Source organism: Meleagris gallopavo, chromosome Z (assembly GCF_905368555.1).
Source record: "Meleagris gallopavo chromosome Z, MGAL_WU_HG_1.1, whole genome shotgun sequence".
NCBI lineage: Eukaryota > Metazoa > Chordata > Aves > Galliformes > Phasianidae > Meleagris > Meleagris gallopavo.
In genome coordinates, this window is record NC_139435.1 from 12,156,303 (window position 1) to 12,173,421 (window position 17,119).

The following is a 17,119-nucleotide window of genomic DNA, read 5'->3' on the forward strand; positions in this document are numbered from 1 at the left end:
ATCCTTCTTTAGAACAGTTTATTTTCACTGGGAATACCTAAGAGTCAGCTAAGGGCTTTAAGCTGTGTGATTAGCTTTGTTCACGTTCTCTGATTTCTGCTTTCAATAGTGTTTGAAGGACCATGTGTCTCACTGTAGCACTGTTCATAAACATGAAGAAAATGTATTATCTATAATCAGATTGAATATTGTCAATGTGGGTGATTTCTATGCTACCAGGCATCGTGGTGTATACTGTGGGAGACTTTCAATATAATATAAAATCAAAAAATAACTGTAGTAGAGGCAGTCTGGTCAATTTAGGTACATAGTGCATTCTTTAACTTTAGTATGAAGTAGTTTTGTTGGGCTCTGGAACAGGCTGCAGATGGTGGAGTCACCATCTCTGGAGATGTTCATGAAACATTAAGTGTGGTACTTGAGGAAGTGGGTCAGTGGGTAATAGTGGTGGAAGGTGGACAGTAGGGATAGATGATCTTGGAGGTTTTTTCCAACCCTCATGATTCTATAATTCCCATTATTCTATGATCCTAAGCAAAGTCCTAAATTTTCTGTGTGTTTAGACAGTAGTAGCCACCTATGGAGAAGTTTCCAGTGCCTGTAACTCGTACTTTTTATGTCTTGAAGCAGAACATCTTAGAAAGGATCCCTTTCCCACCTGCTTTCTCCTCCCATGTCCTGTCCGTGCCATCCTACCACTTGCCCAGTTTTGCCTCTGGAGCACATCCTATGTTTATGCTCCTTCATACCTCAGATACTTTGCCAACAAGAGAACAGAGAGTAGCCTTTATTTTTTTGCTAAGCAAGTAGGTTGCATTCTCTTAGATGACATCTGAGAGCACAGAAGGGAAGGGAGCTGCCCTGGGGAAGTGGTAGGGCAGGAGGCAGCCAGCTGTTGCTTTGTCTCTGTGGTAGAAGAGAGACACCTCTTGATGACAGTTTTTCTTGGCTGTGGAGTTTCCTTTGGTTCGTCCCATCAGGCAGCACATCTGAAGATTGCCCTGCCTTTTTGTGAAGGCAGGACAGAAACTAAACCTTTGCTCAGAGATAGTGCTCATCCTACTTCTAAAAGGAAGGAAGAAATTCCCCGAAAGCAGTTCTGGTGCATAACTATCCGTGGGTAGATATTTTTCTAGTTCTTAAACAGTTCTTTTAAAAGTCAGTTTCTGCTTCTCCTTCTCCCATTTGGAAGTGGCAGTACCATGCAGAGCCACTGGCAGCAGAACCCAGCTGGAGGAATGTAAGCAGCGGCGCTTCCTCATTTCAGCCCTCCCCTTCCTGCACCGCCACCACAGGAAAAGTCATGATGAAGCTGTCAGTGACCTTGTGCCTGCTTGTTTTTAGCGGGATTCCCTGCATTGTGTTATAGCTTAAGTTTCTAGCTTTGTCTCCTTCATTGCTTTTCCCAGGGCTATAAATACTCCAATGGCCATCACTGTAAATGTACTTGGGACAGATAGCAGATGATACTGGCTGCAGCAGAAAAACATCACATGGGTCTGAGCATACCATTATGGCAGTGTTACTGTTTCCTATTGGTCTCGTTACAGTATTTTGAAAGGATGGATCACACTGCAACGCATGAACCACCGCTGCCTCTGTAGGGCAGTAGTGGCCACAGTCTTGGCAGTGGTGCTGGTTGTGTTGATGTGCAGGTGACCCAGTGAATCTACTCGTGTTGAGACCCAGTGGATCAGAAGCAGTGTAAGGAAATGCACCATGTTCCGATCTGGGATGTGTCAGGGTTGTGGCTGGGAGAGGATCCAGCAGCGCTCTGATCTGACCTATGCCCCATGCAGCATCCATCTCCTGTGCTTCTCTTCAGTAGGTGACTCGTGCAGAGCAGTGACTACCAAAATTTCTCAGTTTTTTGAAGTTTTCTACATTGGTGCTGCTACTAAGCGTACCACAGGCAGGATCAAGAAAGACTGCCTGAGAATTCCTTGTTTCAGTCATCATCTTCTATAATTATTGCGGTTGGGAGATTCTTGTTTTCTTTTGTACCCAGTGGTGGGAAACAGAAAATGCTTCAAAGAGATAGAAAGATGGCATGTTTTTTTCATTTATGATTTCCTGATGTTTTTTGGTTCATCATGCTGTCTTCATGCTGCTGTACTATTTACATAACCCAGTCCAATCTATAAAAAGGAGATAAATAAAAAAAGGCCCTTTTGATGCTTATTGTTTTACATATGGGAATTTCACCATTATTTCAGTGAGAGAGTTTATTTTGACACTAGGAGTAGATACAACTTTTTTCTCAAAAATGTGTGATAAAATATCATTTTAATAAAATTCCTTTTTTTTTTTGACAAATTAATGAATTAAATTAAAAAATGTTTGGCTCAAAAGAAGTCCAAAGTAATTTTTCTTTCTAGAGAAGATTTGTTCTGAAAACTTTATTGCAGAATTCATTGGAATTGTCTTGCATGATTTTTTATTCCTGTTCCCTTATGTCATGATGTTAGAGACAGACAGCATTTCAATGGCAAATTTCTCATTTCATGGGACTGAAAAAGGAGATGCATCACAGAGAAAATAGAATTTTTCAGTTAGTAGCTCTTAGTACTTACCCACAGAGATTAAAAAATAAAATAATGACGATTCCAGCTCATTTTGTTGACCTCTAAAGATTACAATTTTCAGAAGAACACACTAGTAAAGATGAAATGATCTGTTTTCGCGCTAAAGTGAGTTATCAAAGTATTGCATGTGGGTTGTATCTTTTTATTGTTTGTACATTATTTTATATTGTGAGGATCTGTGGCTAACTGCATGATTTGAAACAGCATAAATGGCTAAAATGGAAAGAGAAAATCAAATATAATATATAACTAAAATGCTAAGCAAAAATATTCTAACTTTGATCTTTCCAGATAATCCATGCATGAATATTTTAAAAAATACTGTTATCAATCAGGCTAAATTTTCAGTCTCGTTCAGAATGAAAATAAAATTTGAAATTTCCATTAAAACACAACAAAGTTTATTCAACTTACCTGAAACACATTGGTTTTGAAGGTTATTTTTTCCATATATACTTTTTTTTCAGTAACTGTTCATCCCTCTGGTAAGATTTGGGGGTCATCTCAGGGCTGAGAGGAATGTGTCTGTGTTCACACTAGCAGTTTTCACGCAGTAACTGGAGGATGTCTACACAAGAGCTGTCTCATTGGGCTGGGACATTGTGTGGAGTAATTTAAAGTCTTCCCATTATCTACTTAAACTGATTTTGTTTAAAATCACAGTGGTAGCAAAATCTCTATGGGCAGACTCAGTGATAAGGAGGAGCATCTCAATACACTGGTACATTGCTTCCTGGCACAGATTGGAGAGCATTCTGAGCAGGTACTTCACTGGTGATCACACAGTGATGGTGTAGAGAAATTTGATGTCTGGGCTGAGGCTGTTTCGTGGCATTTATCTTCCAGGAGAGAGGAAAGTGGTGCTGGGCACATCATTATCTCACATCTTTGTGTTGACTTGCAGGCAGCACCACCTGAAGCCCACCAGAGTCCCAGTTCTCACTCAGGACAGGTGAGAGAGAGCAGGAGTACAATGCAATACCTAAATTTTCAGGAATCTGCCAACTCTTTGAATAGATATTGACTTCACTGGAAGAGTTTCCACTAGCAGTAAGGCAGGGTGAGCTGAAATGAGGGTTGAGGCAGCAGGTGCAGCAACAGAAATATTAACTCTATAGTTGGGATAGTGATGTCCTTTTTTTGACCATTTTTAATTAGTTTCTTTTGTGAAGAATTAATTTAAATTAACTCCAGCCGAGAGGATTGTGTATTCTTTAGGTCAAGTGAACAGCTTGTTTTGTGACTTCTTCACTGTTTTGGCAGCTTTTGCATATATTTGCAAGTACAGAACCAAAGAGGTATATAAACAAGAAAATAAATAGCTGTAAGGAGAGAATTAAACGTGACACTGCCCATTCAACGTTGTTCTATCACTGGTTTCTTTAAAGCATTTTGGGCAATATCAAACTTTCTGTACCTCCTTGGCTGGAAAGGAGAATGACTGTATTAGCACAGAGTGTGTTTCATTTTATTTTTACATAAATTGATTCCTTGTTCTTTATGATCAAAGCTTTCTTGTGCATAGACAGAATCTTACTGCAGAGGAACTTTGCAGGTGGAACCACCACAGCCACAAGTACTCCTCTTCCTGGGGGGCTTCAGCTATGCAGACATCTGCTGGAAAAGTAGCCTGGTGAGCTGTAGGGAATCCTGGAATTCACTGAGGACAGCTTATTGAGTCAAGAAATAGATGGCTCCACCAGGGGAGATGCAATACTGGACCTGCTGCTCACCAATGCAAATGAAGTGGTTGGTGACTTAGGAGTGAAGGCTGTCTGGGCTGTAGTGATCACATTGTGGTGGAGTTCATGCTCCTGAGGGATACTGAAACAGGCAAAATCAGGATGCTAAATTTTAGGGAAACTAATTTCCAGCTTTTCAGGGAGTTAGTCAACGAAAGACTCTGGGAAACTATCCTCATGGGTCAGGGTGCAGAGCAGAGCTAGCAGATTTTTAAGGAAGTTTTACTAGGGGCACAAGAGCTCTCCATCCCCAGATGTAGCAAGTCAAGAAAGGAAGGCAAGAGACTGATGCAGCTGAACTGGGACCTGGTGGTCAAACTGCAGAGCAAGAAGAAAATACACTGTGGAAGCAGGGGCACGTACCATGAGAAGAGCATAGGAAAGTTGTTAGACTATGTGGCAAGAAAACCAAGGCCCAGCTTGAACTGAACTTGGCATGGAATGCCAAGGTAAACAAGAAAGGCTTTTAGAGGTACTCAACCAGAAAGGGAAAGCCCAAGAGGGTGTACCTCCACTTGTGAATAACACAGGCAGGCTGATAACAGCAGTCAAGGAGAAGGCTGAGGTACTCGAAAACTTTTTGCCTTGGTCTGCTCTGATAACTGCTCATCATGCAGCCCTCAATTGATTGGTTCAGAAGGAGGGGGCTGGGGAAGCAACATTTCTCCTGCTGTGAGTGAAGATCAAACTCATGGCTATCAGAGGAACCTGAACATCCAGAACTCTATGGGTCCTGATGAGGTACATCCCAGAGTCCTGAGGTAACTGGCTGATGTAGTTGCAAAGCCATTCTCAATGATATTTGAAAAGTCATGGCAATCAGGTGAAGTCCCTGTTGACTGGAAAAAAGGCAACATGACTCTCATTTTTAAGAAGGGAAAAAAGGATGACTCTACCCCTCTGTTCTGCGCTGGTGAAACCTCACCTGGAGTACTGCATCCAGACGTGGAGTCCTCAGTACAGGACACAGATCTGTTGGAGCGCATCCAGAGGAGGGCCACAAAAATGTTCTAAGGAATGGAACACCTCTCCTACAAGGACCAGCTGAGAGAGCTGGAGCTGTTCAGCCTGGAGAAGAGAAGGCTCTGGACAGATGTGAGAGCAGCCCTTCAGTATCTGAAGGGGAGCTACGGAAATGAAGGGGACAGATTCTTTAGTAGAGCCTGTGGTGAAAAGACAAGGGGAAATGGTTTCAAACCTAAAGAGGAGAGAGACTGGTTGGATATTAGGAAGAAGTTTTTTTACAGTAAGAGTAATAAGAGGCACTGGAACAGGTTGCCCAGAGATGTGGTGGAAGCTCTGTGACTATGGGCATTCAAGTTTTGACCATGTTCTGAGCGAGTTCATCTGTTTGTGGATGTCTCTGCTCATTGCAGGGAAATTGGACTAAATGATCTTTAAAGACTCCTTCCAACTTTAAGAATTCTATGATCCTATGACAAGTCTTCTGTCTGGGAAGAGCTAAGGCACATGGACTTGTAAAAGGGATGGAGCAGGGGAACCTGTAAACATTTATGCTTTGGCAGGGAACTGTCCCAAGGCTTAGTTTTCCCCTTGAAAAATAAGTGTATTTTATTATCTAAGCAGAACCTTTGTACTAAACATCCATAAATGTTTAGATCAGTTTTAATGTAATTTTTAGTGCGCCTACTACACAATGTCCTGTAACATCTTGCAAAATACCTCAGGCATGCATTTATCTCAAAATGATCTGTTAGTAAAGCAGTGATACATGTTGCAGCAGTTGATCAGCAATGATCAGCTACAATCTGCTTTGATATAGCGCTGCAGTATGACTGTTTGGAAGCCATGACATCTTCTGCATCTCTGTGACATAAACATTGCTTCTGTCTGATCCCGTAGTTCCTTTGAGATGGTTACGAAGGCAATGTTCATCCAAAAATGGACATTCTTTGCTTTCTGATGGGTTGTGTGAAATTTGGAGTCTGGCAATCAAGAAGTAGCTCTGAGTCCCCAGATACCTCAGATTACCCTCAGCAAGTTTGCTGATGATACGAATTTGGGAGGATTGGCTGACACGCCTGAAGGCTGTGCTGCCATTCAGCGAGACCTGGACAGGCTGGAGAGCTGGGCAGTAAGAAAACGGATGAGGTTCAACAAAAGCAAGTGTAGGGTCTTACACCTAGGGAGGAAGAATTGCATGCACCAATACAGGCTGGGGGATGAGCTGCTGGAGAGGAACTCTGCAGAGAGGGACCTGGGCATCCTGGTGGACAACCGGTTGGCCATGAGCCAGCAGTGTGCCCTCATGGCCAAAAAGACCAATGGCATTCTGGAGTGCATTAAGAAGAGCGTGTCCAGCAGGTCGAGGGAGGTGATCCTCCCCCTCTACTCTGCCCTGGTAAGGCCTCATCTGGAGTACTGTGTCCAGTTCTGGGCTCCCCAGTACAAAAAAGACAGGGATCTCTTGGAAAGAGTCCAGCGGAGGGCCACAAAGATGGTGGAGGGCCTGGAGCATCTCCCCTATGAAGAAAGGCTAAGTGAACTGGGTCTGTTTAGCCTTGAGAAAAAACGACTGAGAGGGGACCTGATCCAGGTTTATAAATATCTGAGGTGTGGCAGCCATAGTGGTGAGGCCAGTCTCTTTTTAGTGGTAAATGGAGACAGGACAAGGGGAAACGGACATAAGCTGCAGCATAGGAAGTTTCGCACGAATGTGCGTAAGAACTTCTTCACAGTGAGGGTGACGGAGCACTGGAACAGGCTGCCCAGGGGGGTTGTGGAGTCTCCTTCTCTGGAGATATTCAAGTCTCGCCTGGACGCCTACCTGTGCGACCTGGTGTAGGGAACCTGCTTTGGCAGGGGGGTTGGTCTCGATGATCTCTAGAGGTCCCTTACAACCCCCACAGTTCTGTGATTCTGTGATTCTGTGATACCTATCAGCAAACTGCAAGGTCTGCAGGGTGGCTATGGAAGACTGTGGGGACAGCACAGATACTTCTCTTTGCGTTGCTGGGGTTGGTTTTTTTTTTTGTTCTTTTCTTGGCTCGTGGTGTGGTCAGGAGCAGCTCAATGCCAGGTAGGATGATCCCACACATCTGCATGTTTTTACAGACATGGTTAATGGCCGTGGTGGTGGTGGATTGTTGGTCGGAATAGATGACCTTGGGGGTCTTTTCCAACCTTAATTATTCTGTGATTCTGCTATTCTATGATCATTGTTCAGGATAGGCTGGGGTCACCCCTTGGGAAGTGCTGGGCTCTGAAGGCATTGATATTTGGTTCCTGAACACACTTCTTGCAGGTCTGTAGTGCTAGGGAAATTCTTTTATGGAGAATTAACCAAAAAAAGTGGAAGTATCAACCTCTGCAGCCACTTGCGCTCATTTTCTCTGTCGTAAGTTAGGACTGAGTCCTTCAGTGGCAATTTACACACCAGTGTCACTGAGATCAGTATTTGGCACTCTGTTCTCTTTCATCATCTGCAAACTGGAGATAATAATATTTGGTAGGGTTGGGTGAATAATTCATGGCAGGTCTTCATTAGCGGATGTTGCATCTCTGTGCTTGCAGATAGTCTGCACATGAACTGCATTTTTTTCAAATGTATTTCTTATTCCAAATTATTCACCAAATACTTTTAAATATTTTTTTAATATATTAATGTAATTAATATATTTTATTAATTATTAAAATAATTTTATGGGCCTATAGTGTGTTTAGTACATGAATTTGAAGCTTGCCTTCTTTGAGTATTTGTCATTGTTGGTTAAATTTTGTTATTTCAGCAACTGTGCCTCTTGTACAAACAAGTCTGACTGACAGGAAGTACAAGGAATGCATGAATATGTTGGAGTTACGGGGTTGTTGTTGTTTCCCTTTATTACTGTTTCAGCTCTAATATCAATCTACCTCAGAGAGTATTGTGAATAATAAAGAGATACTTCTAAATGTGCAGTGCTGCCTTACAGTGCTATTGTTTATAAGACAGATGCTCTTGTCTTTTTGCAGCATGAGGTTCTCAGAGATGTGCTTCTGAGGTGGCACACACTGATGTGTTCAGAGCTCTCAAGAAAAGCAGAGATGTGTAAGATTGAGTCTAGGCTAATAAAGTAGGTGAGGACTCAGAGAGCAAGTAGCATACCATGACTTGACTCTGATACATATGGCTGAACTTCTTTCCTTCCCAAAATATGTACACACTGGCTTATGGAAATGGTCTGTGATCTGTGCTATTCTCCAAACCATCTCATGCATTTGTCTAGGAGCCTGGACTTGTGCTAGAAACTGTAGAGGCCATTAAAATATATGAATGTATCACAGAATCACCTCTAAGATCATCTGTCCAGCTGTCAGCCCATCACTACCGTGCCCACTAACTGTGTCCCTCTGTGCCACATCTACACATTTCTTGGACACTTACAGGGATGGTGACTCCACCAGTTCCTGGGCAGCCTGTCCAATCTACCCTTAGTGTCCTGGGTAGCTCTTAGCATCTCAGGAGCAAGCTTAAAAGCCTGTGGGTTGCTCGGCTCCACTGCCCAAAGCGCTGACTCTGTTTGTTTGTTCAGGACGTGCTCTGTTCCACATCCATTCCCTGGAAGCTGGGGAAGGAAGACACTGACCATGTCCCTGGAGAGTCAATGAGGGAGGCTGCAGCTCCCAGTTTTGCTGCTTGGGAAATGGGAAGTGCTGGGACAGAGACCAGAGTTCTGGCTGGAGGCTTGGATCTGTGGAGTAAGATCCTGCTAGTGTGGACTGCAGCTGTTTTAAATGATTCCATTAGTTGTGCTTAGATCATCACAGTGAAAAAGGATAGTTAGTGTAGGCAGAGTGCTAAGAATGTTTCCTCACTTTATCATAAAGTGGAACACTGCCCTAATACGTCCACAAGAACTTCTCCATGGTGGTGTTCAAGGCCAGGATGGATGGGATCCTGGGCAGACAGATCTAGTGCCTGGTGATTCTGCCTACAACAGCGGTTTGGAACTAGATGACCTTTAATGTTCCTTCCAACTTAAATCATTCTTGTAGATGCTAAAGAGCATACTCATTTTCAGGATTTATTGACAAGCAAGATCCTAGAGCACGTAGGAGATGTAAGCCAGTAGCATACAATCGGCTTGTGCCTTTTCCTGAAGGTGTAGTGTTTGTTCATTTGGTTGGTTGGCATTTCTTTTCCTGTACAGTTTCAATAATAAAGGAAAATTTCTTGGTGTGGTCCCAGTAGTAGAAGTTTTTGTGCAGATTTGCCAGGACATAACCACCAGGAGTCCTTGGGATTTATTTTCCAAATAAGAACAGCTAAAGCTTCAGGTGTAAGGAATGAGCAAGGAAAGAAGGATGGCTCTTTTAAGCTTCATTTATAGTTATCCTTTCATGATTGTATTAACACTATCTTGGATTTTTTGTAGTGGAGAAAAGTAATTTGGTAACTTAAAAGTTATGGGTAACTTGAAAGTAATGGGGAACTTGAAAACAAGGAGCTTTTGATGTTAACCAAATGTTAACCTGGTCATATTTGTTCATTCAGGTTAAAAACTGTAAAACAACTTTTCATATCAAGGGAAAATACAGAGTCAGCATGAAAAGGGCCAGACTGTCAGGTCTACTCTTGATTTAACTTCTAAGGTATTGATGTTGATTGATACTCTGCAGAGATTGTAAGCTGCTATGTTTTGTATTCAAGTTCAAATCAAATATGTTGGTGGGAGTGACAAATCAGATGTAGGCTTGCTTCCCATCTAAAAATTATCCTTACAATAGCTTGATTGCTCTTGATTTTTTATCAGAATTAGTGGGAAAAAAAAGATTTCCTTTAATTACAGTTTGTTTAAATAAGGACATACAAAAACATAACTAAAGTAAAAACCATTGCCTATGAAAACATGGAGCTACCATTAAAACATTTAAAACATTACCATTTGAATCAATTCTCTGTTGCAGCTGTTTGTTTCATGAGTTTGGTTTCAAGTGCACGAATGATAGCTGTTAGGACAATTTGTGTTAAAACCCTTGATCCTGGTAACATAATGCATGCACTGTACAATACCTATTGTCAAGAAGCTCTTGCTGGGAGGTTGCTGCCTTAGATCACAAGATGAGTGGTATGGAGGCTTCTGAGCAAATGTCTGTATCTCATCAGCCAGGAAAGGTATCCTGCTGCTGCTGCTTTCTCTGGGACATTTTAGGATCTTTTATTTTTTGGCGTGCCCTGCTCCACATTTGCAGCACCCTCATAATTTGCTCTGCCCATCCTGAACTGAGATGTCCCCGGAAAAATAGGAGAGTTTCTTCTCAAAGCTGCTCTTAGTGATCATGTGCTTTTATTTATTTTTCTTTAAAGCTAATTACCTTCAGTTAATTGATAAGGTCTTTTGACAGTTCCACCAAAAAAAACTGTATGTATTTGAAAACTGGGAACTTCCTGAGGAATGCCTTGGTCCCCTGTGTAGCAGGGTGAGGTTTGTGTTGCACCAGATTTGCTCTGGCTGCAGAGCAGACAACCATCTCTGTCTGCCCCTTTCTCAGGCAGCAAATGCAGGCATTTATGTGTTACTAGAGAAATGGATTTCAGAGTTTTCTGATCTTCCAGTGTTTTCTCTTTAAAGCAGCCAAATTTGCCAGTGTACTGAAAGGCCAAAGCATGCAAAGGAAACAGAAAGATACGGAGAGGTCCTGTGAGATCAGCATAGCCATATGACAATATTGAGAGGTTCAAGAGGAGTGAACCAACCACTATAGCTTAGGGACTGGGAGGAACTGAGGGCTTCTTTGTGCTTTCCTTATTAGGTTAAACTTAACTTCTTGCTTAATTTGAAAATTGGCTTTCCCATCTATAGCTGATGACTGAGGGACTGAGGCATCAGAGGTTGGTAGTCATCAGGAGATTTCTTGGTGGCCCATAGGGAAGGTTTCTCAGCCTGTGCTAAAGTAGCAAAGGGCTGAAGATGGGGCATGGTTTGGTCTTGGTTCAGTTTTCTCCATACCAGAACAACATGTGGGAACATGAGACCTGGTGGGCGAGGTGTCCACAAGGTGTTCTGAGGTGAGCGAATGCTCCTTAGCACAAACAGGGGATGTCCTCCTCCCTCTTCAATCCTCTGATTCCTTGCTGCCTTGGGGCAGGGGAAGAGGGTGAACCCTGTCAGAAGGCCTTCTAGTACTTAAGGGGAGCTTATAAGCAGGAGGGAGACTGACTTTTTATACAGACACATAGTGACAGGACAAGGGGCAATGTTTTTAAACGAAAAGAAGGGAGATCAGTGTTAGATGTTACAAGGAGCTTCTTTACTCAGAGGGCAGTGAGGCGCTGGCACTGCTGCCCAGAGAGCTGAAGTGCCCCACACCTGGAAGTGCTCGAGGCTGAGTTGGATGGGGCCCTGGGCAGCCTGAGCTGGTGGGGGCAGCCAGCCTATGGCAGGGGGATGGAACTGGGTGGACTCTAATATCATTTCCAACCCAAACCATTCTGAGATTCTGTGAATCCGTGATTATGTGATTCTGTGACATACAAGCAGCAGTTCATGTCTAGCAGTTTTTAAAGAAGGCAGCACATGACTATGAATAGTTGATGCCAGATGATCGTTTTTCTTCTCTATGGATTCTTACATAATGTCTTTTTGTTTTCAGCAGATAGACTGGGACCTCCTCTAGATATACTGCTGGATTCGCTGAACTGCACAGCTTTCAGTGTACAATGGAGGATGCCAAAGCAGCACGCAAGCACCATCACAGGATATACAGTAAGCGATCCCTTATGCTGTTAGCAGAGAGCAGCCTCAAAGCTGTGCACATGCACAGCAGAGCAAAGCAGGACAGCCTGCTCTCCAAAAATAATGCCATTGCCAGGAAGGTGTTCAGGGAACAGGTGACCTGAACTGATGGAACTGTAACTTTAAGAAACAGGCAGTTTGTATGTTAAAAGGGAGCTATGATGGGAATTTGGATTGTATGCCAGCAGCTTATACTGGGAACAGATTGCTTTTCTTTGGTGGTTTCCATGCAAGCATCTCAATGTTCTCTGCAGCTGATAAAGCAAGAAAGTACAGCAGAGCAGGTTGATACTACACTGTGCAAATGAAAGGAGGTCTGCAGTGATTTCAGGACTGTTTGGATCCTTAGGTTTATATCTCCAGCCTGAGGAGTAGTTTAGCAGCACTCACTATTCCAGAGTCTGCCTCTTAGCCTCTTTACCTCTTTACCATTATCTCTCAGAGAAGCTGTTGGTTTTCCTGTTTCAGCCGGCAGTTCTGGAACCTTCAGACCCTCTCCCAGTTCCCCTCTGCACCCTGAGCATAACAGAGTGGCTAGCCTAAACTGGGCACTATTTGAGTGTGCAAACAGAAAACATGGGCACAAATTGCCATTCATTTTCTCAACAAAAAGGATATTCATTTTCCTTCAATTGCTATTCCAGGGCAATGAAACTCAGTAGCCAAACAGATGTTAATCAGAGAGGAATTAGCATAAGAAAAAATAGGAACTTCTTTTATTTTTGTTTGTGTTGTCAATGAAAAGATTCAGATTTTTCAGTAAAAGTGAACAGAACACAATAGTCAGTTTTACATAAAGCATACATGACTACCCTTAGTATTAACACACAATACAAGAGTGAGACAATTTCTAGAAACTTATTTTTGGTACATATCCCCTTCATCCCATGGTTGTGTAGATGACAGTAGTCCAATCCAACAGCAGAGCTGTTTTTATAGTTAGAAAGATGCTCATAATGCCGCACACAGAACTGTGCAAGTCACAGGAGAGGTGAGTATAGGAATATTGCTAATAGTTCAGGTGTCAGCTCCAAAAAAGGGATATTGACTACTTGCAAATTCTGCCAGTTTAAATGATGGTTCTCTAAGTTGCAATATTTTTCAAAGCAGTAACAGAACACCATAGTCACAAATTGTATTTTTCACTACTCATTTAGATGAAATATTTATGTCTCAGTTTATTTTTAACTCTTGAGTTCATGTATGATCTAATAATTAAAAAGTGACAAAATCTAGTATTAATTGTGCTGTATGCAAACTCTCTTCACTTTATGTTAGCATTTGACCCTCTAGCATCTCAGTGTCTGTTTGCATACAAAATCAAATTCTTTCTGGTTCATTAGTCTCCTGTATGCAACAACAGACATGAAGGAAGACATTTATGACATAGCAATTTTGATAGTGGCATAATCACATAATATCTTCTTTATATGAAGTAAAACACCAAACTTATGCAAATCAGTCCCACAAATCTACAGCTGTGCAACTTGATCATGGCCAAATCATGCACACAGATCAGCTCAAGAGTGCATTGAAAGCTGGGCCGTATTTCACATAAAATTAGCATAAACACTGTAAGATGGTGGTCATGCTGACAATTTCTACCAAATATTAAGGTAATATTAAAAGATGTTAGCTTTTCATGGGTTTTGAAAGTGTAAGGAATCACAGACTTATCTGCTGTTCAGAAAATGATAACATTGCAGTTGTTTTTATATCATTGTACAGCACTGCATTATTGCATTAAACAGTTTAACTATATCTTCTTTGCAAGGTCTTCTACTCAGAGGTTGAAGGTGACAAAGCAGTTAAGCAGCTCTCACACGATGTTCCCCTGAGCCTGGATATGCTGAGCATGGTGAGTGTTCATCAGCAGTCAGAGCAGAAGAGTGGAACGTGCAAGTGGTAACTTGCAGCTCCCTGTTTGCTATGAATTACATGGAGAGTCAGAGCCCCAGATCTACTCTGGGCATTGAGCAAAAAAGAAATCACAAAGCTTTTCAGTAACCCACTCAGAGGACTGATACAATTTTCTCCTCATTGTCAGGCTAACTTACTACATAAAATTTTGGAAGTTGTTGGTGTCTTACTAGTACTGACCTCTGGTGTCTACTGAAAGAGAACTTTTAAGTTCAAATGTGCACTTTCTTGTAGGAAAGGGGATTTGTGCAGCCTGAATATCAGTGTGTGTATATTGCAGTGTCTGGTACAGACAAGTGAGTGCCCAAGGTAAAGGGGACAAGTAGTTTTCAATGTTTTTTTTTTATCTCTTTGTGAGACTGTTGCCTCCCAAAGGAATTTAAAGATTAATTTGTTTTGTTGCATTTGAGCAGGTCTCCCCTATAGAAGATTCCTTAGCTTCCATTTCTTCGGTTCTTACAAGCACTTCTTTTTCTCATTGCTTCCTATTTTTCCATTTTCCTTTAGTTCTGTTTTTCCTTTTATCTGCCCTCTACCTTTTTATTTTTCTCTCCTCTTTCTCTGTCCAATCTCACCTTCAATTTTCACTCACAAAGGAATGCTGCCCATCCTCTTCTGCTGCAATTAGTGCTGAGATAAAGGTGATCCCTCTGTGCTTCTGGATGGTTATAATGCCATCTGCTTTTAAAAAGATGTTATGAAACACGCTAGCATCCCCTCAGTGAGGGGAACCTGCTCTTTGAGTTCAGCAAGGCAGAATCAGTGATTTTCCAGCCTTGGCTTAGGCAGAGGATGGAGTAGCATCTTAGGCAGATGCAGTGAGGGAACACTTCCACAGTGCGCTCTGTAAGGAGCAGAGTCTGTCCCTGAGACAGCAACACTACCAGCACAGGAATCAAAACCTTATGTGTGCACACAGAGCATTGCAGGATCTTGATTTTGTGGTCCTTATTTACAATTTGACTTTTTCTTCCTCTCTCTCCCACTCATTTTCTTTCTTCTTTATTTTCTCACCTCTCTTTCCTCATCTGCTGTACCATGATATGCACTCACTGCTTCTCTCTGGCCCAAGTTCTCAGCAGCCTTCCCTGTAGGAAGCATGGGGGAGAAAATTGCTCAGATTTCCAGCAGTCACTCAGTTTTGGCTCTGATTCCTGTAGGTTTCTGGGATCATGGCAAACGAAAGTATCTTGTGGCCATATGTTATTTATTGATTAACACATTATTTTCTCCCTTCTCGTCTTTATCTCTGTATTTCTCACTTAGTTTTTTCAATTCACCAAATAACATTCTTGCTAGTATTGCCAATAAAGATCAAACAGCACATTTTTATTGTCTTTATCCTGTATTACTCCCTACAAAAAGAGTCTGTACTCACACAAGTAAATAATAGACTCAAATAATACCTTATGATGCAGCACTGACCTTGTTTTTGTTTGCTGGCCCATTACTTATGTGTATTTACCATCTCTTTTTAGTGTGTTACTTCATTAACAAATCCTATTTTGATTTTTTCTAGGGTCAACTTGAAGGACAAGCAATTTTTGTAAGTATTGCTTCACCTGAGGCTCAGTCACAGCTGTGATTTAAAATAAGACTGAACTTTTCTGATATGAGCTTTCCATAGATTCAGCCTCAAAAATATTTCCCTACAACGTTGGTTGTAGTTACCACTTAAACAGGAACTTTTGTAGTCAAAAAAGTAGTGACTAGAGCTTAAAATCCAAATGTAAATAAGGGGAATGTGTGTGTGGGTGTAGCAATTCCACTTTTAATGATGGGCAAATCTTCATTCAGTCTTTCAAAGCGTTTGTTGATGTTTTGCTTGTTTAAGAAAATGTCAGCTATATTCAGGTGGTGATGATTTAGAGGAGACCAGGACAGCAAGGCTGGCAGACACACAGCGATGGGAAGGACAGCAGCCCAACAGTGGGAGAGGAGGAAGAGGTTGGGGGGGGCAGAAGTGCTGATGTCCAGGAGGAGGACTGGGAGACCAACAGCTCTTATAAAATAGGTCTGAAATGAGTTTGCAGCTAGTGAGCTATTCACATTAATTATTTCCAGCCCTGTCCATTCTGCTTCCTATGAGCAGTAAACAGAGTGGTCTTATTGTGAAGGAGGAAGCTAGCAGGAGGTGCTTGGCTTTGTGTAGGATAAAGGCAGAGATTTCAGTTAAACACTGAAATATCAACAAACTCCTGCATTTTTTTTTTCTTCTGAGATTTGTTCAAAAATGAAGAAATCCAGTGAAGTCAGTGAGTCTGGCACAGCTTTCACTGCCTTAACTAAGAGAGGCTAGGCTGGGAGGAGGTTGTCCAGATGAAACCTCGGGACATGCCTGAGACAGGGCTGTCTGGTTCAATCCCGAGTTTGGATTACGGCATTTTGGAGTTGAAGTTCCAGGCTGGGCCTGTTTTCTGCTTGATAAAAATAACACTTGTGAGGGGTACATGTGGAGAATGTGACTGACTGGGATTAATCAGCTCCCAGCTGTCATTAATCCCCAGGAAGTGGTGTTCTTGCTGAAATACTTTCTGTTATATTCATACCAAACACAACAGAAATCTGCAAGAGCTTTGTGGTTAAGTCTGCATAATTTGTGTTTCCATCACTAAGCCTCCTCTGCTGGTGTGGGTACAGTTCTGCTGCCTTCTCAGAAACTTCTCTGGACCCCATGAGACTGTCGTAGAGAGATTGGCTCTTCCTGCGTGTGTGTGCATGTGCCTATGCATGAGCAAAGTGGATAGTGTCTTGTATCTGCAGTGCATCATCCTATCATATAGAATGCATACATGAGAGCAGTCTGTAGAAGTGCTGAAGCAGTACCATTTACTAACGCTTTGTTCTGCTGGGCCAGTATTCATGAAGAAGTTGTGCATGTGCACAGATATATGTTTGTATATATAAAAGCAAGGACAATTAGTGCGCTTTAGAAGTGGGAGGTTTTTAGGTCGTAGGAGAACGACAGCGCTCCCTACAAGATAGCCAAGCACACAGGTACAAAATGGAGAGTGAGCAGCTGAGAGTGGGGAAGGGTTGGTAGGAGGATCAATTGGCATCACAACCAGCTCTGCTTCTTCAATGATACTGTAGTCCACGTGGGTTTTGTTTCTTATTTGTTGGTTCTTTTTTTTTT

At 42.1% G+C, this 17,119-nt stretch overlaps 1 protein-coding gene across 3 annotated transcripts in view; it reads left to right on the forward strand.

The window, feature by feature from the left end:
* EGFLAM (EGF like, fibronectin type III and laminin G domains) overlaps positions 1 to 17,119 on the forward strand; it is a 78,723-nt gene that overhangs the window by 11,228 nt on the left and 50,376 nt on the right. For 2 of the 3 annotated variants that reach the window (XM_019610170.2, XM_085212707.1), the window contains exons 2-4: positions 11,921 to 12,033; positions 13,838 to 13,921; positions 15,503 to 15,529. In XM_019610170.2, coding sequence (XP_019465715.2) covers positions 11,921 to 12,033; positions 13,838 to 13,921; positions 15,503 to 15,529 — 224 coding nt within the window. The remainder of the gene's footprint in view (positions 1 to 11,920; positions 12,034 to 13,837; positions 13,922 to 15,502; positions 15,530 to 17,119) is intronic. The other variant, XM_085212706.1, reaches the window with a different exon arrangement.